The following is a 27593-nucleotide window of genomic DNA, read 5'->3' on the forward strand; positions in this document are numbered from 1 at the left end:
TTACTAGGGGAAATAATACATTTATCCCACTTTCTAACACTTATATAATCTATAGTGCAAGCAAATCTCATTCGGGGTACTGGCCGGGAGTCAAAGCACGATGGCGCTATTAAAGTCAGGGGCAGGTATTACCGGTTCGGACGCGATAGCGCGGATCGCATGCTGGTGTCTCTGTATCTCTCCTAATAAATGTACCTGTTGGAAGGAGGCGGCTGCTGAACTTGCGGTCCGCGGCCCGGCTGTGCGGTCGGTGTTTTTGTAAGTGACAACATTTCCTGAAATAGAACATTTTATCTTTTAAAAACGAAAAAAAAAAAACATAGGTAAAATATCAGCTTTATAACGTGGCAGATTTATGAAATGTCATCCGCCGTTAATGATGGGGAATACGCGAGCCCAGGAATTTGCGCCTGGAACCGAGTGATGACCAATAGTGACTGGAATTGTAATCAGTTTCTAATCTTTCCGAGGGGTAACCCTGCTGCTGTGCAAGGTGCTGCAGGCGTCTCTTGCAGCAAAGGTGTTAAGGGCCAATGATGGGTATGATTAATAGGGCCAATTTAAATGCTTTGCACTTTTCTTACCACCTCATTTTGTTAGATATTGTTTAGCATATCCAGAGGAAATACAAGGATCTTTATGGGCTTTCTTCCACTTAGAGAGGCTTTGAAATTAACATGGGTTAACTCACGGAGGAAGTCAAATGTACCAGAGATAAATAAAAAATGTAAAAAAAGAGGGGGAAGTCTAGCTGCAAGTCCTAAAAATACAGTTCAACTCAGACATATCTAAGGTGCAAGAATCTTGTAACACATGGCAGATAAAAGAATACACAGGGGAAAATGGGGCCCCTGCCGGGTTCTTGTTGCAGACTAGTTTAACCATCTAAAGCAGGGGTGCTCAACCACAGTTCTCAAGCCTCCTCAACAGGTCAGGTTTTAAGGATATCCCAGCTTCAGCACAGATGGGTCAGAGGCTCCGTCGAAGGCCGAGCCTCTTATTGAGCCACCTGTGCTGGAGCAGGGACTGATCAAGCTACATGTGCTGAAACAGGGATTGATCGAGCCACCTGTGCTGAAGCAGGGATATCCTGAAAACCTGACCTGTTGGGAGGGCTTGAAGACTGGAGTTGAGCCCCCTTGATCTAGAGATAAGGACCCCATTCAGCCCTGTGTGTCCTTCCGTACCATGTGCTAACCTCAGAGACATGGATGGCAGATACAACGGGTGTGTTTAACACTTGGAAAGGAAAGGTCTGTAGGAGGTACAGTGTGCAGGGCAGGTAACAAAGATGATTGGTTTTGGGGCAACTGTAACAAGACACTGGGTATTCAGCTGCAATGCGACTACGACCACTTTGTTGCCAGCGGGTCGCAATGCGCAGTCAGCCACTGTGGCAGAAAAGGGGTTAAGACAGGAGTGGCCAACTCCAGTCCTTAAGGGCCACTAACTGGTCAGGTTTTCAGGATATCCCTGGATCAGCAGTCTTTGACTGAGCTACCTTTGCTGAAGCAGGGATATCCTGAAAACCTGACCTGTTGGTGGGCCTTGAGGGCTGGAGCTGCCCACCCCTGTGTTAAGATGAATGTTGGATAGCAATGACTTTACCATATTGTTATATATTAACCTATCACACACCGGTGGCTTGGGTGGGTGTTGGGAGGGGGGCTGTATGCAGAGCCCAGGTATCAGAACGGGCCTCCTGTGCTTTACCTGGAGCTGTTTTGCAGTTAGGTCTTTGGTCCCTCGGAACACGTAGCTCTTGGAGATGCCCTCACACCCCAACTCGTGCACCTGCACCATGCGTCCGAACGTGATCAGTCCCACCAGGGCCGTGGGGGGCAGCAGGCTGAGAGACATCTGCATAGACTCCTTCAGAGCCTGCAGGTCCTCATCCTCCATGCAAGTATCCACCACGTACAGGAAGATCAGGGGCATCTGAGGACCTCGCTGCAAGAGACAGCTCAGGGTCAGAGGATAATGAAAGAGACAGCTCGGGTCAGAGGATAATGAAAGAGACAGCTAAGGGTCAGAGGATAATGAAAGAGACAGCTCAGGGGATAATGAAAGAGACAGCTCAGGGTCAGAGGATAATGAAAGAGACAGCTCGGGGTCAGAGGATAATGAAAGAGACAGCTCGGGGTCAGAGGATAATGAAAGAGATAGCTCGGGCTCAGAGGATAATGAAAGAGATAGCTCGGGGTCAGAGGATAATGCAAGAGACTGCTCGGGTCAGAGGATAATGCAAGAGACAGCTCAGGGTCAGGGTCAGAGCTCAAGGGATTTTAAAACACTTTTTTTTTTTTTTTTAACTTTTAACATTTCCGTAGCAATCAAAAGCTTTGGCGCGTTTTTACAATCTATGGGGCTTATTCTCGTAGTTCCGAAGTTGTCATTGTTCAGAAGTCACAGAATGAAATGTGAGAAAAAAACTACTTTATTGCAATCGCATGGTTTAAACTGCGTCTATAAAAAGTGACAAACCCCACGGTTTTACAGCCAAACCGCCCGGATTGTACGCGCTTTACGTCAAACCCATATCTCAGGCTCTGGATGTAACGCGCAATACTAATTTCTCCTGGGAGGTGGCATGAAAAAGAAATGCGGTTTGCATAACTACGGGAATTGCAGTTGTAAGAAAATGCGAGTTTAAGGCTTTTTTGACAAACGATGAGATTGGCAGAGCCGGAGTGAAACTGCTTCTAAAAAAGCCTTTTCCTGCACGGGTTGGACATGCGAGAAGGGCTTACAGAATAGCAAAACATGCCAATCCCATCGGAAAGAGCTCTTCAGATACAGATTTATAGACCAAGTTCCCAGGGGCAGTTGTGGCGCGCGCCGCACACAAGGCACAGCCCTCTATGGGGCAGGCCCCAGTTAGCGACTGTGCGTGCGCACAAGCAATGGCCAAAAGACAAGGTTTTTGGTACAGCGGCCAAGCATTGGCCACGTCACAGCAGCGGTTCAGCCAATGAGGGCGAAACAGCCGCGTGATATCATGGCCACGCCACCTGCCATGCCCCCCACCATTGCAATCTTGTCTTTCCCCCTGCAGCTCAAGCACAGACCGCAGCTTGCACCCATGCACGCGTGCAGGAGCCGACACTAAAGCCGTAGCCATACACTTCGGAGCTACGAGAACAGGCCCCTATAGCTAGTTTATTTGTGGTGATATGGCTGTTCTTCAGTCTTCAAAGCCTCAGGTAATTTGCTCTTTGTTTGTCCATTGTCTGCAAAGTAATTATGACGTCATCATTAGCCAAACAGATAAACACAAGTAGTTGGTACACTTGAATTCAGCTAACCAGGAGAAAGGTGAAACATATTTATGTTTAACACAATGTAAATAGGCAAAGTAGTAACTTTAAGCGTGATTACATTTCGCTACAGAAGCCAATTACACTCATAAGTGGTTTCATTATTTTTTTTTTTACTTGCAACAATACCTAAATTGTTCTCAAGTGTCTTAGAAAACAGCCATTATTGTTGCTTACTATTACTAGCATTATCACTACTACTACAGGTTCTGTTCAAGACACGATTCCCACTGCTCTTATTACTAGTGTATATAGTATTGTGATGATTCTTATTGTTTAAAATTGTCTGATTTATTTTTATTATTGTACTGCAATTTTGAAAAATCAATAAAACTATGTGAAGGAAAGAAAACAATTATCGTGCTGAACGGGAAAGCATGACCACAGGGATTTACACCATAGTGCTAGGCAGTAGTGCACCCTACAAGTTATAACATGAAAGCTGTGCGCTGGGCAACATAAAAAACATTCCTTGCAGGGAATAAAAAGCCAGGGTTACACTGTCCCTGTGTCTCCTCACCTGGACCACATATTCAATGCTTGAAAACTGAGGCAGGAGCTCAGCAGGCTGATTCTGTTCGGAGATACCGGCGTAGGTCGGAGGAAACTGAAAGAGAGGCACACACATTTCCCAAACATTTCCCATTCTGTTACAGGCTCTTCAAATAATGGGGTGCAGTAGTAAGACTCACAGTGGTCTATCGGTTAAATACCGTTGATAGGACAGAAATAGGCCCACCATGACCGGAAAAAGCTAGGAAAAATAATAAAGTTTTATTGAAATAATTTCAAATAGTAAAGTTAAAAATATGCATATGTAAAGCCCAGAGGCACGGTTCAATGACCGTATCCAGTTATAGCCTCTTAAACCATAAACATCATGAGCATTCACGAATATATGAGACGTAAATGTGTATGTGATCATCACAGATCATAACAAGTAAATACAGAGAGTGATAAGTATCATACTATAGTCCTCACAATACAATCAAACACTGAGTAAATGTATATATATGAAAGTGTAAGACCTCATGCTGGTAATGTGTTTTGCAATATAGTAGCACTCATAGTGAGTATAGGGAACGCGCAAACAGCAGTAGTCTTGATGAATATTAATTATCACTGTGACACGGAGTTACAGTGCTCCTGGATAACCCCCTCGAGGTGCATAATAACATTGTTTTGTATGAGGGGAAGCTAGGGAACAGTGTACTTAGCTTAGTTTCAATTTAGGTGAAGCTGATGCTTGCTGCCCGTAGAAGAAACAGAAGCAGGAGCTCCAGCAACAATGTAGCTGGCACGTGTATCCGTGTAGCCGGTGCTGCGGAGTGACGTCACGTCAAAAAGTCACCTGACGTACGTTTCGCGCGAGGACTCGCTTTTTCAAAGGATGAATGCCCATGATGTTTATGGTTTAAGAGGCTATAACTGGATACGGTCATTGAACCGTGCCTCTGGGCTTTACATATGCATATTTTACATATTTTATGCTAGCCCTAACTAGGGTCATTTTTCCTCACTAGATTGCCCTCATATAGTGATTATGCTGATTATGTGTTTATGGGTAATCATCATTCATCAATGTGTGCTTGTATTGTGACTACACGCCTGTCATATATTCACACCATTATATAATATTAGTTTTGTACTTTACTTTGGCCATCCTTTGGTATCCATTTTTGTGCTACCCTGATTATGTTCCTCTAGACTCAGTACCGGTAGTTATTACTATATTATACTACCGTTTTTTTTAGATAATAGTACCACTTTACTGTGTGTAGGTACTTTTTTCTGTTGGAACTAATCTTTACATACTATAGCATATATACCATTTGGCCGTGTATAGTGTATTCTAAGGTCTTCTTCCCTACTGACTTGATGTGGAAGTTTCTTTTGGTATGTCATTAGGGGGTGGTCTTGGACCTACTTACCACGCCCCTCTATATAAACATATTTTTATTATTCATTAAATTGATTTTAATAATATTTCAACCATTTCACTAGGTCTATCTGAGTGCATTCATGAGGGAAACTGTTTGTTTTTCGTATATGACCCCTTTATCCCTTTTTGCACCGGATGGGATCTCAGATTACCTTATTACTGTTCTATCACTTCTAGCTGATGCGGGAGCTTTTTCCATTCTCTCCCCCCCTTCCCTTGCTTTACATTAATGATTGGTGCAGTTACAAAGCATAATGCACTGTGATATCTTCTGGCTGTAATAATGCATGTATCAAATGTAACAATCTAGTGTGTGTCCCGTGCAAAGCGCTCGCCCGGGAAACGCGTATAGATTGAGGAACCATAGCACTGAGCCAATGTCATTATTTATATGATTTTAGTTCCAGCGAGGTTTTCTGATAGGATCAGTATGTTTAATTTATTTATATAAACGCCCTTATCCAGGTCATTTAGTGTGTCATTTCTTCATTATGTTGAATCATTATTTATGGCGCACATCTTTAAATACCGACTTTAAAAAGGCGTATTAATTCACTGCCTGCTTGTCCAAACGCACAGAGGATTCTGTTCTTGCGATGTCCCTGAACCAGTTTGTACCTGTGATTAATAGGATTTATTAATGTTCAGATTTTTCCTGCATGAGGACATCTTAGCTCCGTATGCTGGTTCGTCAATCTATACGCTGATCTTGCTGTTACTGCAAAGTTAGTTGTTTGTGGCCGGTTTGTGGTCCGGGACAGATCCCGCAGGTATGAACGGTTTTATCTTTTACACTTTAAGGAAATGTATGAACAACCCATTGTTTGTTTTTTCCTGGATTCTTTGCAATTGGTGACAGCTATTTATTTTATAGATGAACAATTATAGACAGACGACATATCCACAAGTTTGTTACATCCTTTTATAACAGAAACTCTGAGATATCCAGGATGCACGACATTTTCCTGATTTAGCTCACCTGATTTCGTTGGTAACAGAAGTTGCAAGCCCAGAGTTTCGCCCGATAATCCACTTGGCTAAAACAGAAACAGAAAAATAAATCTACAGTATGAAGGCATTAAAAAAAAATGTATTTACTTCGCCATGAAGCGTCTATACAATATACTGTATGCAATAAAGGACTTGATAAACAAAAAAAAAAAAACCCAAAATAATAAACCGCACATCTCCCCATAATGTTTTCCGTATATTCATAAAAATGTAACTTCTTCACTGCCAGAAGACTGCAAAGCATGATTCTGCTGTGACATTACTATCCAAGTAGGATTTTATTTTTATGTACTGTAGCGCCAACAACATGGACTGTGTTTTACAAAACAAAATACAGCTTCATTACATATTTTTGCAGCAAAAGCACCAGGGCGTTACAGTAAGAGAAGGAACTATTACTACTGTAATGGTATTACTACTGTGAAGCACTATGTACACTAATGGCGCTATATAAATAAAGACATACAATACAATACAATACTACCATGGAGAGCTGTGATAACGTGACACACTGCCGTTTAATATAAGAGCCTAACCCAAGCATGCTATGAAGCATCAAGAAGTCAAATTGTGGTATGAATCATTTTATTTATATAGCGCCATCAGTGTATGCAGCGCTTTACAAAATGACAATACAAGGTAAATAAAGTATAAACCATGGGGACAAGCGCAACAGGTAAGTGACAACACACGGCAAAGGCACTACTAATAATCAGACGTCATTCTGACTGCACACAGCCAACCTGTCACGTATCTGACACTTAGGCAGAAGGAAGGGGCATTCCGTGGTGTACAAGATCAGACAAATTGGAGCAGGGTGGGGGGCTAAACTCTAGTACTCAAGGCGCCCCACACCCCCCAAACAGATCAGGTTTTTGGGATATCCCAGCTTCAGCACAGCTGGCTCAATGAGAGACACTCATTGAGGCACATGTGCTGAAGCAGGGATTGATTGACCTACCTGTGCTCAAGCAAGGACTGATTGAGCTGGGATACTTTAAAAACCTGGCCGGTTGGGGGGGCCTTGAGGACTGGAGTTGAGGACCGAGTTAGAGATTACGTTAGTGACAGGAATTTCAGGGTGCATAACCCTACCACATTTGTGCCTCATCCTTGAACCACCAACCCCTATAGAATAATTTTATAAATAACCAGTTTATTGGTGGTGCTAATCACCCTTAAAGGAACGGTTTTCTTTATATGCATCCTGTAAAAAAATGTTTTGTGATTTTCTTCAGGATCTGCTGAATTCAAGCAAAATCACCTTTGTGTGTTTATCTGTTTGACCAATGATGGCTTTCATATCTAATTACACAGATAAAGATTGTATAACCCTCCCCCGTCCCCAAGCTGCTGTTTGTCATGGAAATATTAAGGGATTTTTTTAATGCCTGTGTATCCAATGAAGCCACATTTAACCTAGACACAGCACAGCCCTTTGCAACCTATGGGGTGACTGACCCTTTAAAAAGAAAACACGGTGGTACTGTGGATGGATATATAAAACAAAGAAAGTACTAGTGCTGTGGGTGTGAAAATAAAATAGTAGTGGTACTCAGCACTGCTTGGTACAGAGGTAGCCAACGCCAGTACTCAAGAGCCACCAACAGGTCAGGTTTACAAGAAATCCCTGCTTCAGCACAGGTGGCTCAATCAGTCCCTGCTTCAGCACAGGCGGTGCAGTCAATGACTGAGCCACCTGTGCTGAAGCAGGGATTTCCTGAAAACCTGACCTGTTGGTGGCAATTGAGGACTGGAGTTGGCCATCCCTTTTTACCAGGCACCACTACTATTTTATTTTCATACCCACAGCAATACTACTTACCTTGTTTTATACATCCATCCACAGTACCACCACATTTATTTTTGCTCACCCACAGTACCACCGTGTTCATTATTGGGAATATATTGTGGCCCTTATCTTTCATCTTAATTACACACCGTTTTGACCTAATTAGACTGTAAGTATTGCTTCCTATTTACCTGTGCTTATTAAGCAACACATCTGATCACTGTATTGTATGTACAGAGCCTTCCAAACCTTACCGGCCTCTTATTCACAACCTACAACTCCTTTACACTTGTCGACGGCCATTGGTACAACCAGAGCTTTACACGGACGTACCACAAGGGATTCAGCACAGCCCGGCACGTGGTTCTGCTGCACAGTACAGGCTCATACTGAATAGGGGGCAGATCCGGCCTCTCTTTTAACGGCGTGAAGAGGGCAGCGACAGGCACCACCATCCGCGTAGCTTCCAGGCGACTCGACGGCCACACGTTCCAGCTGAACCGGACCCCGTCTCTGTCCTCGTTCTGCTGAATAAACTCCGGGAAGGTCGTCATTGTCACTCTCTTCTGCTACCCATGAAACAAGCAGAAATAAAAGGTTATCAAACCCACATTTGTTCTGACACTTTTCCCTGATTACACTATCACACGTACACCCCTACTCGCCTCTTACGCTCGACGTAAGGATGTCTCATCGTTCCACCTTTTTCCTCTACAGCCCTCTCCCGTCTTAAAGCTTTCTCACGCATCTCACTACTAGCAAAGCACTGTCTCTGTCCAGTGAGTGAGACTCAGTCCTAATGAACGAGACAGCCCTTCTAGTGAGTGAGACTAAGTCCTAATGAAAGAGAAAGCCCTCTAGTGAGTGAGACTCAGCTCTAATGAACGAGAAAGCCCTCGAGTGAGTGGGTTCACCGTGCATATAAATAAAACATCCCACGACTCACTGTGCCTCTCTCCTCACCCACTTTCTCCTCTTCTACTCTCTTTCCAGATCCTGCGATCTCACTCTCCTCACTCACACTCTCCTGTCGCTCTGTACACTCTCCTAACTTACACTTTCCTCACTCACACTCCCTCCCCCGGCCCCGCACTCACTGTCCGCTCAGCTCCCTTTCCACCGTGTGTTGCTCTCACACTCAGCCGGCCGATAGCGCAGCGCGTGACGTCACCAACATGGCGGCGCCCTGTGCCACGTCAGAGTGAGTGTGTGTGTGTGTGTGTGTGTGTGTGTGTGTGTGTGTGTGTGTGTGTGTGTGTGTGTGTGTGTGTGTGTGTGTGTGTGTGTGTGTGTGTGTGTGTGTGTGTGTGTGTGTGTGTGTGTGTGTGTGTGTGTGTGTGTGTGTGTGTGTGTGTGTGTGTGTGTGTGTGTGTTTTCTAATAGCATAAATAAATATGTCTATCTGAAGGGTATATTGGTCCGTAGCAGAATGAACAAACATGCACACTCCTGTCCTGTCCAATTACATAGTCTGTGCAAACTAACAAAAGAGAGTCAATCATCTACAATGACTCAAGTTTCATACAAAACATGCATAAGATCCACAGAGAGGGAGGGAACCCCAAAGACAGGGTCACAGAATCTCCAAAAATGGCACTCACGGTTAATGCAAAAAATATATAAATATATTTATTAAAACAATAATAACCAGTGGTGACACGTACACATTAAAACTCTAAAACATATACACAAATCGCCCAATATTAAATCACAAATAAATCTATATGAGTCAGAGAACCATAAATCCTGACAGGTAAGGGTAATGCCCCCTCAGAAGGTATGAATAGCTGTATGATAAATATACCAACAATTAACAGCAAGCATTTGGGTTGAGGTTATAATATCACTCAGCTAGAATGGTAACAAAAAATGCTACAGCTATATCTAATAATACACGGTCCCCAACACACTGTGGCAAAAATGAAAATAGTTTATTACAAAACAATCAACGTTTCAGCTCCTGTGTTGGTCCGAAACTTTGATTTGTAATAAACTATTTTCATTTCTCTTTAGTCCTGGTGTGCCCGCGCTCTAACTTTTCATGTAACATACTTCCTTAACGAAGCATCTGAGTATCTCCGCGGCTGATACTATACACCTTTTACATAAACCTTGGCCCCATGCAGACACACTTACCAGAACACCTTTCTACTGTCTCTGTACGTACCTCCTACTTACCAATTAGATTGTAAGCTCTTCGGGGCAGGGACTCCTTTCCTAAATGTCACTTTTATGTCTGAAAGCATTTCTTCCCATTATGTGTTATTGTGACGGGAGACGCACTTAATAACACATTTATATTTCGTGGATCCGGATTGAGCAGAACAAATTGAGCAAAATAAACTGAGATTTATTCCCTTGATAGGCAAACACACGACAACTGCAGAATACACTTAATAATTACACTTACGGGTAGAGGAACAGGGGGTAATGTCCAGAAAGGTGCAAAGCACCAGAAGATGGTCTTTTAAAATGCAGTCCTTTTGCAAATTGCCAAATAAATAGCCAGTCCAATCCTTCTGTGAAAGTGCAAAGTATTTTCTGGTTCTTTGGGGTTCGTTCTGGAATCCCAAGGGCTAACGAAATCCTGAAGCAGGGCAAGTTTCCTTGTTGCGATGTTTTTAACCCCTTGCGTTCTGGAATCGTAGCCGCTGTACTTAGATCTTATCCGCTTGAAGAAATCAGGTAACAACAGCAATAACAACAACAACACAGGAATGAGGGGTACAGGCCTTTTTAAGGATAAGGGCCTGTGGGGTTTACATTAACCTCATCCCATTGCCAAGGAATTATCTTACTCCTATCAGAACCTGCCAGGTCACATGGGCAAATCCTACAGCCAGCCCAGGTAACTCTGAGCATGCTCAGTAAGCAGCTTGGTAGCACTGCTAAGTAAAAAGGGACCACTCATTTCTGAGGACGCAATGTCTGGAGTTTGGTCCCAAGGTGTGAAATATCTAGGTTGAGTAACAGGATCTACTACTCAGAAACATCCTGATTAAGTGACACTGTAAGACTCTGGGGTCTTTCATTACCCCCCTCCCCCTCCCACACACATAATGCCGGTCGATTTAAAAACTGCAACAGAAAGGCACTTTATCAAAAATATATGTTTCCCTTATGACAAAGTTATAGTTTTAATATATGTGTTCTTGGGGGGTTACACTGAGGCTGCACACCAAAAATCAGGGTGCTGGCTCACTCCGTTCCTAAATTAACAGTCTTAATGGAACGGCTCCTGTTATTCAGCACTGCAGGTAGGGACAACAATGCATAGAGGGGAGAATGGTACATGGGAACAGCATATAAAATTAACCCCTTCACCCCCAATACGAAATAGGGGTAACCAGCCGAGCCCACTGCCTTTATTAATGCGCTGATTACCCCCATTTTCGCCACAGTTATTTGTATTATTTGTTATGTGTATGATTATCCTGCTTCACTGCTGTGAAGCGCTATGTACATGAAGGTCGCTATATAAATATATATATATACTGTATATATATATATATATATATATATATAAAATAAAAGGATACTGATACCGCTACATGTGTATATATATATATATATATATATATATATATATATATATATATATATATATATATATATATAAAAAGAACATGGATATTACATTGTGAACTTCAGCAATTTGTTCATCATGTAATATGCAATGTTTTTTTCAGTAGTTACCTGAAATCTGTAAAAAGAACATCTGGTTTTTAACGAAGCTGTTGATCAGAACTCAGAATCCGTGTAATATCTTTCTTCCGACCATCCACCTTGTCATTATTACTTAGCCATATATAAGATGTCACAGATTTCCATTCAACCACCACTTAACAAAAGTTATTAACAACTAGCAGCAGGGCCGGCGCAAGGGTTTCATGCGCCCTAGGTGAAACTTAAAATGTGCACCCCAAAAATAAAATAAACAGTGGCGTACAGCGGCGATTTTACAAATCCGCAGCCCTTAGGCAGTTTCCTGTGTCTGCCGTCCTGTTTCTTCAGAATCCAGCGTCAAATAACACCGCGGACGTCACCAACGTGATGTCACACGGAGCTGCATTACCATGATAACGCAACGTCATGACGTCATGACGTCATTTGACATCGCAGTCTAGGTTGCCATGGCAACGAGACACTGTGTAACGTCCGCGGCGTCATTTGACGCTCCATTTTGAAGGAAAAGCAGGGGGGGCGCAGAACAGAGGCGGCCGGGAAAGGTAAATAAGTACCTTCCCATTAGGTCCAATAGGCCAGAGAGCGTGGCAAATGCAAATGGGGGCGGACATTTTTGCCGCCCCAAAATTTTGCCACCTTAGGCCCGGGCCTAATGGGATATCTGACACTGGTGGCGTAGCTATCGGGGGTGCGACCGCACCCCAGCGTGACGGAAAATAAACATAATAGGGCGCCAAAATACCGGATAAAAAAAAAGAAAAATAATTTAAAAAAAAAGATAAATAAATAATAAAGAGGAATTTTTTTTTATTATTATTATTAATGCGCTCCTAGGGGACCTCCTTGGTTCGCCTAATGGACTGGCCAGCCCTGAAATTTCTAGCAGTCATATTATTTGTAGTTATCGTGAGTTGCAACGTTCCAGTTTCATGGAGTTTTAAATGCTTATCAAAGCAGCTGGCTTCCATTATGCCCCTTCCTTGCCAGCCATGGGACGCATGTAGTTTATAATAAGGTACAGAAAATTAAAACTGGAATGTTTTCTTCTCACCATGTTTCTGAAATGTATCTGTGTTATTAATAGGGACAGTACTTCCACTTCTCACTAAATGAAAATGGATACCGCATCCTGGTTTTGCAAATAAGATAAAATTCTTCATTCATTTGGAACTCCCCAAATGCAAACAAAAGATGGGGTTTAATCTGGTGACTTTGAAAACTCAATTGGCCCAATTATTATTATCTGTTTTCTTGCATGAATAGTTTTTCTTTGCTTTTTCCTCAGGGTGACACACTTCTCCCCTCAGTTATTAGTGCACTTGTAATAAAAGCTATACTGTATATTCTGTAGTTAGAGCCTGTTTTTGTGGGTATTATAGTTTAGCATTCAGGATCCAAAATATTCAACACATCGTCAGGTGTAAAACAATAAGTTATAGGCAGCAAAATTAATTTTGTTTTAATATATGGGGCTTTTCTTCACTTCTGGAAAGCTGCAATAAATAACATGCAGAGCCATATAGTAATAAGAGACGGAGTAATATAGTAATAACATGCAGAGCGATTTCATAACATGGATCGATATAGTAACATGCAGAGAGCTATAATAACATACTGATCGATATAGTAACATGCAGAGCGATATAATAACATGCAGAGTGATATCATAAGGCTTCGTCCAGGGTAGAAGAGAGCACGCTGGCGCTCGAACGCCGTGACGTCAGGCGTTCATGCTGATCGGGAGATTCCTGGCCAGCTAGTTGCGCGCATAGGGGGGTGCCTGTGACATCACGTGAGTGGTTCGCCCTCATTGGCGGAACCACGCACGTGACCAGGGCAAGCGCGACAAATACAAAAATATTTGTCTCAAACATTGCGCCTCTGCACACTCACATGCAGGTGCAGCATGAACCCAACTATTTAGTTTAATTGTTCTGATCGCGCGCTCGCGAGCAAGCTCTCAGCCTGAACGCGGCCTAACATGGAGTGATATCATAACATGCAGAGCTATATCATAACGAGCGTTATAGTAACATGCAGAGTGATATAATAACAAACAGAACGATATAATAACACGCAGAGCAATATAATAACATCAAGTGTGATATAATAACATGCAGTGATATCAATCCATGCAATGCGATATAATAACATACAGAGTGATATAATCACATGGAGAACAATGTAATAATACGCAAAGCGATATAATAACATACAGAACGATATAATAACACGCAGAGCAATATACAGGAATTCCCCGCATTAACGTACGCAATGGGACCGGAGCATGTATGTAAAGCGAAAATGTACTTAAAGTGAAGCACTAACTTTTATCCACTTATAGATGCATGTATTGTTCTGCAATACGTACACATATACGCGCATAACTAATGTAAATAACGCATTTGTAACAGGCTATATAGTCTCCCCGCTTGCGCACAGCTTCGGTACAGGTAGGGAGCCGGTATTGCTGTTCAGGACATGCTGACAGGCGCATGTGTGAGCTGCCATTTGCCTATTGGGCGCTATGTCCTTACTCGCGAGTGTACTTAAAGTGAGTGTCCTTAAAGCGAGGTATGCCTGTAATCACATGCAATGCGATATAATAACATGCAGAGAGATATAATAACATGCAGAGTGATATAATCCCATGCAATGTGATATAATCACGCAATGCGATATAATAACATGCAGAGCGATATAATAACATGCAGAGAGATATAATAACATGCAGAGATATAATAACATGCAGAGTGATATAATCACATGCAATGCGATATAATAACATACAGATATATAATAACATGCAGAGATATAATAACACGCAGAGATATAATAACATACAGATATATAATAATATGCTGAGCGATATAATAACATGCAGAGAGATATAATAACATGCAGAGAGATATAATAACACGCAGATATAATAACATACAGATATATAATAACATGCAGAGAGATATAATAACATGCAGAGCGATATCATAACATGCAGAGATATAATAACATGCAGAGATATAATAACATGCAGAGAGATATAATAACATGCAGAGCGATATCATAACATGCAGAGATATAATAACATGCAGAGATATAATAACATGCAGAGAGATATAATAACATGCAGAGATATAATAACATGCAGAGATATAATAACATGCAGAGAGATATAATAACATGCAGAGATATAATAATATGCAGAGATATAATAACATGCAGAGATATAATAACATGCAGAGATATAATAACATGCAGAGATATAACATGCAGAGAGATATAACATGCAGAGCGATATAATAACATGCAGAGCGATATAATAACAGGCAGAGAGATATAAAAACATGCAGAGAGATATAATAACACGCAGATATAATAACATACAGATATATAATAACATGCAGAGAGATATAATAACATGCAGAGCGATATCATAACATGCAGAGATATAATAACATGCGGAGAGATATAATAACATGCAGAGATATAATAACATGCAGAGATATAATAACATGCAGAGATATAATAACATGCAGAGAGATATAATAACATGCAGAGATATAACATGCAGAGATATAACATGCAGAGAGATATAACATGCAGAGATATAATAACATGCAGAGATATAATAACATACAGATATATAATAACATGCAGAGAGATATAATAACATGCAGAGATATAATAACATACAGATATATAATAACATGCAGAGAGATATAATAACATGCAGAGAGATATAATAACATGCAGAGATATAATAACATGCAGAGATATAATAACATGCAAAGATATAATAACATGCAGAGATATAATAACATGCAGAGATATAATAACATGCAGAGAGATATAATAACATGCAGAGATATAACATGCAGAGATATAACATGCAGAGATATAACATGCAGAGCGATATAATAACATGCAGAGCGATATAATAACAGGCAGAGAGATATATAACATACAGAGTGATATAATCACATGCAATGCGATTGATATAACAGAGTTGAAGATGTTGCTGTGTGTGTGTCTGTGTGCTCACAAGTGATATTCTTTATTGGCTATATATATAATGCAGAGAAGGGGTAAAGTATTTGTGTACAAATAATACATTCCCAGGTTTGATCCCATTCATTGATTTTTATAATAATATTTTGTTGATATACAATATATTCGGTCCCCTCCCTCCTGGTGACTGGAACACATGTGGCAGAGGCAGGAGGTGGTGACATGGGACTACACCCACCAGTCAAGATACGGCTCGGGGGAGGGCCAATCAGACGCGCCGTTACAGGTGCGTTCCATTCATAAAGTGCGTCTCACGGGCAGTGACGTCAGAGCCGCACGAGCATGGATACTGGTCCCGAGGAGCTGATGCCCCGGCTGCTGCCCGTGGGGGACTGTGACATCCTCGAGGACTTCGACCCCGCGGTGCCCCCCAGAACCCCCCAGGAGTATTTGAGGAGGGTGCAGTAAGTCATCATCCCTCTGTATTGCGCAGTCTGCGGGTTGAGTGACGTCAGAAGTGACACTATACAGGGATTTTGAGCTGCGTCTGTTACCGTATGGGCTCATTTATTAGGGGATCCCATCAAGTCTGTGTGGGATCTAATGGAGGGAGGGATCCCATCAAGTCTGCGTGGGATCTAATGGAGGGAGGGATCCCATCAAGTCTGCGTGGGATCTAATGGAGGGAGGGATCCCATAAAGTCTGTGTGGGATCTAATGGAGGGAGGGATCCCATCAAGTCTGTGTGGGATTTAGGGTTCAAACGCCCATTGCAGTTAATGGGGGCAGCAGATGCATTGTGGTTCCTAGTAAACTTGTTTATTAACTCCATCTGCTTGTTGTTAATGTCCCAGCTGCAGCTACAAATTGTTTTATATAATAATATGTGGAGTATCTGTGCAAGTAAAAAAATAAATAAATAATCCCAGTGTACAAACTTCTGAAAGAGTTAATAATGTTGCCTTGATTTAACCCCTCTGTGGTCAGCTGGGCCTGCAGTGTATTGCAGAACAAAGAAGTTAAGTGATGAGCGAGGGTTAATGGGATCCTGACTTTGTTTTTTTTTTATGCAGTGGTGTGTGTGTGTGTTTTTTTTTTTTTTTTTTAATAAATATTCATCTTGCAGGCTGGAAGCAGCGAGGTGCCCGGATGTGGTCATTGCACAGATAGACCCAAAGAAGCTGAGAAAGAAGCAGACTGTCAGCATAGCTGTGAGTAAGCACGGCTCTGTCCTCCACTTCATCTGTAGGGATTTCTAAAAGTCCCAAGCCCATCCTGAAGTATCTTGGTCATTTGTGTGACTGGTCTTTGCAGGGTATGAAACGTGCATGGGCTGAGACTTTTAGGGGGTTGTACACTGTGACATGGTTGTGTATGCATGTTGCTGATTATGTATCAAAATAGTGTGGCCAAATGAGGGTACGAAACAGCACTCCAGAGAACTTGATAGAAAAATATTTGTGTTTTATTGATGGTTCATCAATGTTTCTGTCATTAACTTGGACCTCTATCAAGGTTAAGGTCTAAATTGATGACGGTACATCGATCAATCTTCAATAAACTCTCTGACTATTTGATCTACCATGTATTCTGGAGTGCTGTTTCGGTCCCTCATTTGGGAGAATTTTTTGGATTGTTGTGCACACCTGGTTTGTGACAGACGTGCACCCGAGGTGTTTTCCACGAGTTGAGGTATGTAGTCATGGTGGGTAAAGAGGATGGTAACCCATCACTGGGTAGTGTGCAGCAAAGATGGAGGAGCCAGGTCTGTGTGTCTTGTACGGGTCCCCAAACCTGCTTCATGCTCCCCATTGTCCTATCATAGTAATTCTGCTGTAGACAAGGATTCTGGGTAGTAACATGCAAATTACTGCGCTCCTACACACTGCAAGCTGTTGATAAGGCTGGGCCCTGGTAGCATGAGTGTATGGGACAGGCACATGTTTTTTAATTGGACAAGAATGTACACATTCATTTTTTTGGGAACTTGTACCATTTCCTTTTCCAACAAGATTGGGAGGGTTTTTTACTGTGTGTTTATGTAATGACTTTTGGTGGTTAGACTTGTCAGTCTTCAAACCCACAGGCAAATGGTTGCCTTGCACTGTTCTGTTGGCAAAGTAATTAAGAAGCCATCATTGGGCACTACCAATGATTTCAATCAATACAGGTGCACAAAGGCAAACAAGGCCCGCAAAAGCACAATATTACTCTGACAATCTCCACCAGAATACATCAAACCCAGCTAACTTCTGGAAGGTTATCAACAATATATTCCAGCCTTCTAACCATCAACAACCAAGTAATATCACTAAGGGGGATATTACTCTGACAAACCCCACTGACATTGCAAATGCATTCAATGATTACTTTGTGGGATGTGCCACTAACGTATTAGCGAAACGCAGCCCAAACCACAAACCTGAATCTCATCCTGGGAGTACCCACATAGCCCCACCCCCTCCCAACACTGCCCACAATTTTCAATTTGGCCCAGTATCCGAAGAAGAGATTACACAAGCGCTCCTCAAATTAACACTAAGCAGCCAATGTGGACTTGACTTACTACAATCTAGGTTCCTACGACTTGGTGCCCCAGCCATTGCCAAACCAATTGCTTCCATAGTCAACTCTATCCTGTCTGCAGGCCATATCCCTAAGACCTGGGAAAACTGCCAGAGTTGTCGCAATCTTCAAAAGTGGGGACAAAAACACTGCCTCAAACTACAGGCCAATCTCACTTCTCCCAATTCTATCCAAAGTCATGGAAAAATGTGTCCACTCCAAATTAAGCGATTACTATACCAAGACAAATTTCCCTAGCCAATTCCAATCTGGCATTTGCCCCAAACACTCCACCGTAACTACCCTGCTAAAAGTTTGCAATGAAATCCAGTGTGGAATGGAACGGGGAAAACTCACTGGTGCAGTATTCCTAGATTTTGCAAAGGCTTTTGATACTGTTGATCATGCTATCCTGCTTAAACTCCAGAGCTCTGGAATAGGGAAACATGCTTTAAACTGGTTTCAGTCCTACCTATCAGGTAGATCCCAACAAGTGTCCATCTCAGGCTCTAACTCCAACCCCCTGGATATCACCTGTGGTGTCCCACAAGGCTCTGTTCTGGGGCCCCTACTCTTCTCAGTGTTCATCAATGATCTTCCAACAGCTTGTAAGGAAGCCTCAATACACATATATGCAGATGACACAATCCTATATGCGCACAGCCATAGCCTCTCTGACCTTCAACACATACTTCAGTCTGACTTTTTCAGACTCGAAAACTGGATTTCCCAAAACTGTTTTTAAACACTGACAAGACTGTAACAATGATATTTGGGACCAAGACTAAATTTTTAAAGCTTCCAGCGACTGAGCTCCAGATTAGAACCAATGCTAACACCACCCTAACCCCTGTCACTAGTTTTAAATACCTGGACATATGGTTTGACTCCCACTTAACATTCGGGATGCACATTGATACCCTGACAACCAAGACCTATGCCAAACTAGGGGTACTTTACAGGAACAAATCCTCCTTAAGTCTCATGGTCAGAAAGCGTATCGCACAGCAGATGCTAATGCCAATTATTGACTATGGAGACATAGTATATGGCTCAGCACCTCAAACCCACCTTAGCAAACTTGACACCCTCTACAATTCAATTTGTCGTTTTGTTCTCCAATGCAACTATAACACACATCAAAGAACTATATTGGTCATCACTTGAGTCTAGGCGCAAAGTTCACCTTTCCTGTCTTGCCTTCAAATACTTTCTGGGCAAGCTACCCAGCTATTTGAACAAGCTCCTCACCCCTACCACATGCAGCACCTATCACCTGAGATCAGACTCCAAAAGACTGTTAATGGTCCCAAGGCTCAACAAAGTATCCGGATGTTCCTCCTTCTCTTACCGTGCACCCCAAAACTGGAGCAACCTACAAGAGACTCTTACATCCACCACCAGTTTAAGTTCTTTCAAATCTAAGACTCTCACATTTTAATCTGGTCTGTAACTGTTTCATACGCCCATAATATATATTATCTTTAACCGTGCATGCAATGTCTTGTATATAATGTATACCCTGTTCATTTATGTAACTGTATTTGTAACCATGTATTATTTGTCTTAACTCTGTGCCCAGGACATACTTGAAAACGAGAGGTAACTCTCAATGTATTACTTCCTGGTAAAATATTTTATAAATAAATTAGTGAAACCGATTAACACAAGTAGCTGATATGTTTGAATTCCACTGACTCAGAGAAAAGGAAAACAATGAATTTTAACAAGGTGCAGATAAGACTGTTACTTTTTAAGGGGGATTCAATCTTTCTTAGGCTAAGGACCCGCTGCGTGCGGCCGCGCAGGCCACCAGCCCCTTACCTCCAGGTGCTGGTTGCACTTCTACACTTTATTTTTGAGCCGCTACCAGCAACTGTATGTTTATCGCAGCAAAAGTTCCTGGGAGCCCATGTAAGAAATGGACTGACAACTAAGTGACACACCCACTCATTTGCATGTCTCTACCCAGAATCCCAGTGAGCGTAAATCCCTGTATGACAATGAGCTGGTGAAAAGATTGATACTGAGACTTATCTTGACGTTGGTTAGCAGGCTTGGCATTATTTGATTAAAGGATGTAACCAAAAGTCTCCTTTGTCTTATAGATTTAGTTTTCACAATGTATAGTTATTTCCCCATTTATTGTTAGCCCAGTGGGAGGAGCGCAGGGACTCACTTTCTGTATGTCAATGATGCAGGTTTGGGAAGATTATTGGAAGTTTGTGCCTGCATTGTTATGAATGAGTGATGCTGTTAGTGCAGCTGCAGAAATGAAGTGAGGGTTTCTATCGCCCTGAGGCCGCTGTGCTGTGTCTTCCAGCTGTCGGGGTGTCACCCTGCGCCGGAAGGATATTCCCCCAGCTTCCGATGGCAGCAGCAGCAAGTGGCTCAGTTTTCTGCTGTTCGTCAGGTAACAATGAAGCCGCACTAAGAGAAGACCTGAAATGTATAGGGGATCTGATGTGTTTTTGAGGGGGGATTGCATTGAATTTGATGTTGGGAGGGGGAGATCCTATTTGTAATTTTGATCCTGTTGTATCAAGCTGCAGATTATGTTGGCGCTTTGTAAATAAACGATAATCCCCTATGCTGGGGGGGTGCCCCCCAGGGGGGGCATGAGACTTTTTGGGTGGGGGGGGGGCACGGCTCATTTACCTGGCTTCAGCCATGCGTCTCTATGGCAACGCCGTGTCAAGTGACACAGCAGGGTCATGTGACATGACGTTAAATGACCCATGGCGTCATTTGACGCCCATTGCCATGGAGATGCGTCATCAAATGACGCAGTGGGTCACGTGACATGACCCTGCGGCGTCATTTAACGCTACATTTGAGGTAAGGGGAGCACGTGATGCAGGGGGAGAGCAGATAAAGTGCCAACATATCCTGCAGCGTGGTACAATAGGGGTACAGGAGGATCAAAATGATATACAAATAAGGACAAACAGGTGCAGAGTTAATGAGAACCCTGCTCGTGAGAGCTTACAATCTAGGGCAGTGATTTTTCAACCAGGGCTCCCCAGCAGCAGCCAGGTGGTCACTGCAAACAACTCCCTCTTCTCACCCGGGTCAAACGTCTGACCAGAGGAGAGGGCTGCAGACTGGCGTGGCAACCGCAGGCCTCCTTGCCTGGAGAACGTTGGGGTTTTGGTTGAAAACCACTATTCTAGGGGATCAGGCGTATTAGAGGGGGATCACATTGGTCTGTATAGGAATGTTGGCCATGTAGCTACTGATGTTTTGACTGAGCTCTTGGGGCACAGATCCCCTTTTGTATGGTGCTCTTTCTCCCGTAGCACGTCCCTGCAATCTGAATAGTCTCTAACCTCCGGGAAATTAATCCTCGTTTTATCCGTAGAGTCTCAACAAGCACAGGAGCCACTGGAAATCTCAGCCACTGGATAGCAATGTTACGATGGTAAGTGATGTGATCTAACCACGGGGTCTTAGTGCCAGTATTAAAAGCAGTGATGCTGTGTTTCAAGGAGAACTTGCTGTTTCTGTTTTAAGAGTGAAGTTTCTCTTCCTTACCACACGTCTCCTTGGATCTCCCGTTATACGCATTAAATCTATAGGCCATAAAACTTTTCTGGAAAATGGTTTTTATGCCTATGATCTGAAGATTAGACGGGTGTAGAGGTTTAGCCAAGTTGCAGCCAGAGGGGCCTCCAACGTATTGCAGAGCAATAAGAAAATACTGATTTATAAAAATCTGTCATTTGAAGCCGGCCCATTTCATAATACACACGACTTCCCGACCGTAGAGCAAACGCAGAATAAGGAAATGTTCGCTCCATCTCTTTCCGTCCAGCCAAGCACAGAAGATGAAGAAAGCTGGAAAAAGTTCTGCCTGGGGGAGCGGTTATATTCTGATCTGGCGGCTGCACTTAACAGCCAGAGCGAAAGTCCGGGGATTGACTATATAAAGGTGAGCTGGCACAGAGATCGCCCCCTTGCATGGCACTCGGGTTCAATTCCCACCCCTCTCAATATCCGTCTCGCACCAGATCTTCTGCACGTTATAAACTGGCACGGCTTACATCCCGGAATAAATGGAAGCCTGGCATACAACTGTTATTAGAACTGTTACATAATTATTAGAGCCCTTTTAAATATAGACAGTACTTTGTAAATGTTAGTTTGTGCATGACACCATCTTGCTGTATTCGTGTATGTTTGTAAAATGGGGAAGACGTGAGAAGCCTCGTCGGTGTTTAAGGATGGGGGAGGAAAGTGATCATTAATGCTTTCACTGCCAGTGAGGGGTTGACTGCAGCATTTGCTCATTGTAATAATTTCTTTAGCAACTTGCGGTCAGGTGAGGAGCGCCTACGGAGACAGCGTGTGGCAGGCCCGGGTTCCGTGTATCTCCTCTCGCACGCGCAGTCGCCATCACGTTTACATTGTCGCTTAATGAACTTTTCTTTCCCGTCTCAGGTTGGCTTTCCACCTTTGCTGAGTATCGTCAGTCGAATGAGTCAGGTGAGGCTTGTACACTTCTGGTTGCTGCACGTGTGCGGGATGTGACCAATGAACCGCTTGTTTGTAGGGTGTAATTTGCATTTCGGATGCAAGAATAAAAAGGCGACTTACAAATTAAATGGAGATATATTGGGGGAATCCTTGATGGAGAAGGATTTAGGAGTGCTTGTAGACAGCAGGCTTAGCAATAGTGCCCAATGTCATGCAGTAGCTGCAAAGGCAAACAAGATCTTATCTTGCATCAAATGGGCAATGGATGGAAGGGAAGTAAACATAATTATGCTCCTTTACCAAGCACTAGTAAGACCACACCTTGAATATGGAGTACAATTTTGGGCACCAATCCTAAGAAAAGACATTATGGAATTAGAGAGAGTGCAGAGAAGAGCCACCAAATTAATAAAGGGGAAGGACAATCTAACTTATGATGAGAGGCTAGCTAAATTAGATTTATTTACATTAGAAAAGAGGCGTCTAAGAGGGGATATGATAACTATATACAAATATATTCAGGGACAATACAAGGAGCTTTCAAAATAACTATTCATCCCGAGGGCAGTACAAAGGACTCGGGGCCATCCCTTAAGGTTGGAGGAAAGGAAATTTCACCAGCAACAAAGGAAAGGGTTCGTTACAGTAAGGGCAGTTAAAATGTGACATTCATTACCCATGGAGACTGTGATGGCAGATACAATAGATTTGTTCAAAAAAAGGTTGGACATCTTTTTAGATGGGGAAAGGTATACAGGGATATACCAAATAAGTATACATGGGAAGGATGTTGATCCAGGGATTAATCCGATTGCCAATTCTTGGAGTCAGGAAGGAATTTATTTTTCCCCTTAATGGGGTTTTTTGTTTGCCTTCCTCTGGATCAATAAGTAAGTATAGTTATGGGATAAAGTATCTGTCTAAATTTAGCATAGGTTGAACTTGATGGACCTATGTCTTTTTTTCAACCTCATCTACTATGTAACTGTAATAATGGAGGATCTGCTTCACATTGTAAGCCATTTATTTTCCTGTGCCTCGAGGGAGCGATGGAATAACTGCCCAGTCATCACACGCACTCTTCTGTCTGCTGCCTTATGACCTTGGCCAAGCCACTTTTTTTTCCCTGTGCTCCAGGTACTGACATTAAATTGTAACCTCTTTGGGACAGGGACCAATGGCTGCCGAATTGTAGTTGCAGCACTGTGTACACTGCAAATACTGTTCGTTGTCTATAGACCGTGTTGTGTATGCAGTACAACTGCTCACTAACCTCCGAGCGCACACAGGGTGCAATGCATAGCTATGCCAAGTCCCTACTGTGTGCTGCATACCTTGTGATGGCAAAGAGATTACATGTCATATTGGTTACAGGCGGCAGTTACTCTGTAATCTGATGGTATATAGATGTTACATTTCAGAGCATTAAACTCCAGACAAGATGCATCCGACGTCTGATTCTGCAATTCTTTCATTTGTATTTTTTTAAGGCAACTGTTACGAGCGTCTTGGAATACCTTGTGAACTGGTTTGAGGAAAGAGATTTTACTTCTGAGCTGGTATGATTTTTTCTTGTATTAATTTATTACATGTTGGAAAGTTCTTTTTTTTTTTTTTTTTTATTAATTCTTTCACTGCCTTGTATGTGCTGCTTCTGTGGTTGGCATGCCATTTTTTAAGGATGTGTGTTCTTCATAGAGGGAATTGTATTTATACATAGTTTTCCACTCGTCTCCACATGCAATAAACCCACAGAAGTGGTTTGGAAAGCTCTGCACATGTGAAGAGACCTGTGAGCTTTAAGATCTGGTAAAGATAAACAAAGTTCCATAGAATACGGTGCTGCAAATGAACCGGGTACCCAGTCACAAACACAATTTCAATAAGTAAACTTGCTTGAAGAGAAGTGGTCATAAAGGTGACCTGATATCAGTGAGTACTGGTTAATCACAGGTGAAGGCTCATTGAAGAGGGGCGTGTGTATATAAGTCCTGGTAGATAATGCAGATGGGGGTAATGTATCCGTTCCACTGGTTCTTCTCCTATTTGGACTGACTCTCTAGAGCGTCGTCTGTCCCTGTGGTTTAATACCAGTGATATCCCATGCCTTGGTAAACAATAAATAGCATAAATTACTCGCATATGGTCGCCTGGTCTTCCGTTGGCGTACGTCACGTGGTGTTGGCAGATGGGTGATCCCAGCAGGGAAGAGAAAGCGGAGCGCAGCCGGGCAAAAAACAGGTAATCCGGGGCTACCGCATGGTCTGGTTGGGAGGGAGAAAAAAAATCTTTAATATGCACTCAACATGGTACAGACAGGTAAAAAGTTCCTCTTGCGCGTTTCTCGCTGTTTACAGCGTGAAACGCGTAAGGAACTTTTTACCTGTCTGTACCATGTTGTTGAGTGCATATTAAAGATTATTTTTATTTTTTTTCTCTCCACGGCTGTGCTCCGCTTTCTCTTACCTGCTGGGATCACCTATGAGCATCTGTACACTATTCTATGAAGTCTGTTTGGTGTAGTGAAAGGTATCGCAGCCTGCCGTGACTGTACCCTTGTCCAGACCCTATAACTGCATCTTGTATATGACTGTTCCCAGGGTCGGTGGCTCTATGCTCTGCTGGCATGTCTGGAGAAGCCCCTGCTGCCCGAGGCTCACTCTCTGATCCGGCAGCTGGCCCGAAGGTGCTCCGAAGTCCGAGCCATGGTGGTAAGATGCTCCCTTTATTGAACCCCTTCTGTGTCCCATGCAGTGCACCATGGCACTTCAGGAGGTCTGGGGGTGGAGGGGGGTCTGCTGAGACTTGGGAGGGGTATTTAAGTTTGTACATGGAAATCCCCTCTTACACTTAGAGAACCAATAAAAATTATTACTAATTTTGTTTTTTTGCAAGGTTAATTTAAGGAAGGCAACTAGAATGTACATTTTTTATTTATGACAGCTGTTTGTTTTATTTCCCAGGAACACAAGGAAGATGAGAGGGTCTCTGCATTAAATCTGTTCATCTGTCTGGTTGGCAGGTAACGTGGAACATGTACAACCCTTACTATAATCTACTTTATATAAAAGAGCACGGTGCGTTTCACCGATTCCTTGTCAGTCAGAAGTTCTGTAACAAGCAGGGAACTTTGGGGCGTATTAACCCTTTTCCTTGCTAGGGCAATAAGCCTCTGAATAGTCTGCAGTTTCCAACATATTTTGTTGCATTAATATATTGTGTTTGTGAGAACGAGATGGGTGTTCCTCCCTCCCACCCCATGAGGTGATGGATTCTGTCACCCTGGCTTGGGGGGTGCGCGCGTTACTCCTATCTGTGATAACTAGGGCTGTATCACACTCCTAATGCTCCGTTTGTTTTTTCTAGGTACTTTGAACAGCGGGATTTGGCGGATAACAATGATCCTTTTTGATGTGGTTTGCCCCACTGTCCCCTGCACATTGGAATCTCAGCAATACCAGGGTTTTTATCCCTTACTAAGAGTGTCCCAGTACCATACAGCAAAACATTATCCATTTCTCTTTAAACTTCATGTCAGGCAGGAGCTGGGGGTCGATGCAAAGGATTCTGTTATGGAAATGGGGTGACTGCTTCTGGGGTGTGGTTTTTTTTTTTTTCCCTCAATTTAAAAAACAAAAACAAAAAAAAAAACCCCCATTGTCCAAAGTACGAGAGAGATTAAGTGCCTAAAAGGGTTTTGGAAACCATTCTGTTATTTTTACACCTCCAATTAACCCCCTCTATGCCAGAGGGGCCTGCAATGTGTCCCTGGCACCAAAGGGGTTAAAGTGATCTGTAGCATGGGAAAACTGTGAAACTGCACTTTTTTGTATAATTTTCTTGTCAACCTTTTCAGCTGCTGTGAGTATGTGGGGCCGTCTCTGCAAACAGAGGCCAGGATCTCCTCAATAAATCCACCACAGAACAAACACTTCTAATTATGTTAGTACTGTCTTCCTGCTTTTTTAAAATACACTTTGTGCTTCCTGCAGTTATTTTTATTTTATTTTTTTTAATTGAACTAGGATAGTGCTGTTCGTGGCCCATGGACTGCAGTGGGAGTTTTGGGGGTGGTAGTGCCCCAATTGGCACTGTTGCATTTAAAGGAATTAAACCCCATTTTTTCTATCCCAGGAATAAGTCTCTTGTGATTTTAGTTTTCTTAAAATATAAAGGGCTCATTATGTAGAATGGAATGAATTCTGCAGTTTCTGTTTGCAGTCAGCTCTGATCCTTAGTAGCTATTGGGAGATTCCATGACCACTTATCATCACATGTGGAAGAGTCACTTATTGTTTGTTGGTTTTTGTGTACATAAAGGTGTTTCCTTATTTTTAGATTTGAAATGAGTCCAAGTGGTTTCTGTCACAGTAACATATTGTAGTCACATACAATGGAACATAAGTACAGGCATAACTTCTGTTCTGAAGAAACAGGCGCCCGGACTGTGTCAAAATAAACCTGGGTAGCTGTTGGTCTGCCTGTAATATTAAGAGCAATGTGTTGATTCTGCTGGCAGTGGAGGGGTTAATGCATTAAAGTCTACATTTTGGAAGTGAAACTTCTATGCTAGCAGCTACCAAATGAAAATTTGCCTGGGAGTAAATTGCCTTGTTGACGTAAGTGACATCACTGCTGGCAAAAGAGGCGGTTATGGCAGCTAGCGTAGATTCGGAGGACTCCTATGGTCGGAGCGCATGCGGTAGCACACACCAGGAATTCGGTTACTATACATATAGAAGCACAAATGGGTAAACAGGGTATGTGCCGCGCACGCAAGTTGTAAGTCAAACTG

At 42.6% G+C, this 27593-nt stretch overlaps 2 protein-coding genes across 3 annotated transcripts in view; one reads left to right on the forward strand and one right to left on the reverse strand.

The window, feature by feature from the left end:
• The window catches only part of LOC142502339 (protein transport protein Sec23A), a 45945-nt gene extending 36638 nt beyond the window's left edge, over positions 1–9307 (reverse strand). Inside the window, exons 1-6 of one of the 2 annotated variants that reach the window (XM_075613148.1) lie at positions 9160–9307; positions 8396–8631; positions 6239–6296; positions 3838–3924; positions 1714–1950; positions 196–275 (exon numbers count right to left, since the gene is read on the reverse strand). In XM_075613148.1, the coding sequence (XP_075469263.1) occupies positions 196–275; positions 1714–1950; positions 3838–3924; positions 6239–6296; positions 8396–8616 (683 nt within the window). In that variant the 5' untranslated portion in view covers positions 8617–8631; positions 9160–9307. The remainder of the gene's footprint in view (positions 1–195; positions 276–1713; positions 1951–3837; positions 3925–6238; positions 6297–8395; positions 8632–9159) is intronic. The other variant, XM_075613149.1, reaches the window with a different exon arrangement.
• A 6747-nt stretch (positions 9308–16054) lies between these two features.
• On the forward strand, positions 16055–27144 carry GEMIN2 (gem nuclear organelle associated protein 2). Its single transcript, XM_075613152.1, has 10 exons — positions 16055–16221; positions 16884–16968; positions 20646–20735; positions 21684–21743; positions 22137–22253; positions 22763–22807; positions 24289–24357; positions 25399–25509; positions 25762–25820; positions 26165–27144. The coding sequence occupies exons 1-10, from the start codon at positions 16100–16102 to the stop codon at positions 26208–26210; spliced, it is 804 nt and encodes a 267-aa protein (XP_075469267.1). The 5' UTR covers positions 16055–16099; the 3' UTR covers positions 26211–27144.
• Positions 27145–27593: the final 449 nt, after the last annotated feature.

Source organism: Ascaphus truei, chromosome 9 (genome assembly GCF_040206685.1).
Source record: "Ascaphus truei isolate aAscTru1 chromosome 9, aAscTru1.hap1, whole genome shotgun sequence".
NCBI lineage: Eukaryota > Metazoa > Chordata > Amphibia > Anura > Ascaphidae > Ascaphus > Ascaphus truei.

Excerpts from the sequence above, each read along its gene's own strand:
- GEMIN2 (XM_075613152.1), top strand. The coding sequence starts at position 16,100 with ATGGATACTGGTCCCGAGGAGCTGATGCCCCGGCTGCTGCCCGTGGGG. Across the intron at positions 16,969-20,645 it reads AGCAGACTGTCAGCATAGCT|CTGTCGGGGTGTCACCCTGC; the intron begins GTGAGTAAGCAC and ends TGTGTCTTCCAG. Across the intron at positions 25,510-25,761 it reads CCGAAGTCCGAGCCATGGTG|GAACACAAGGAAGATGAGAG; the intron begins GTAAGATGCTCC and ends TTTATTTCCCAG.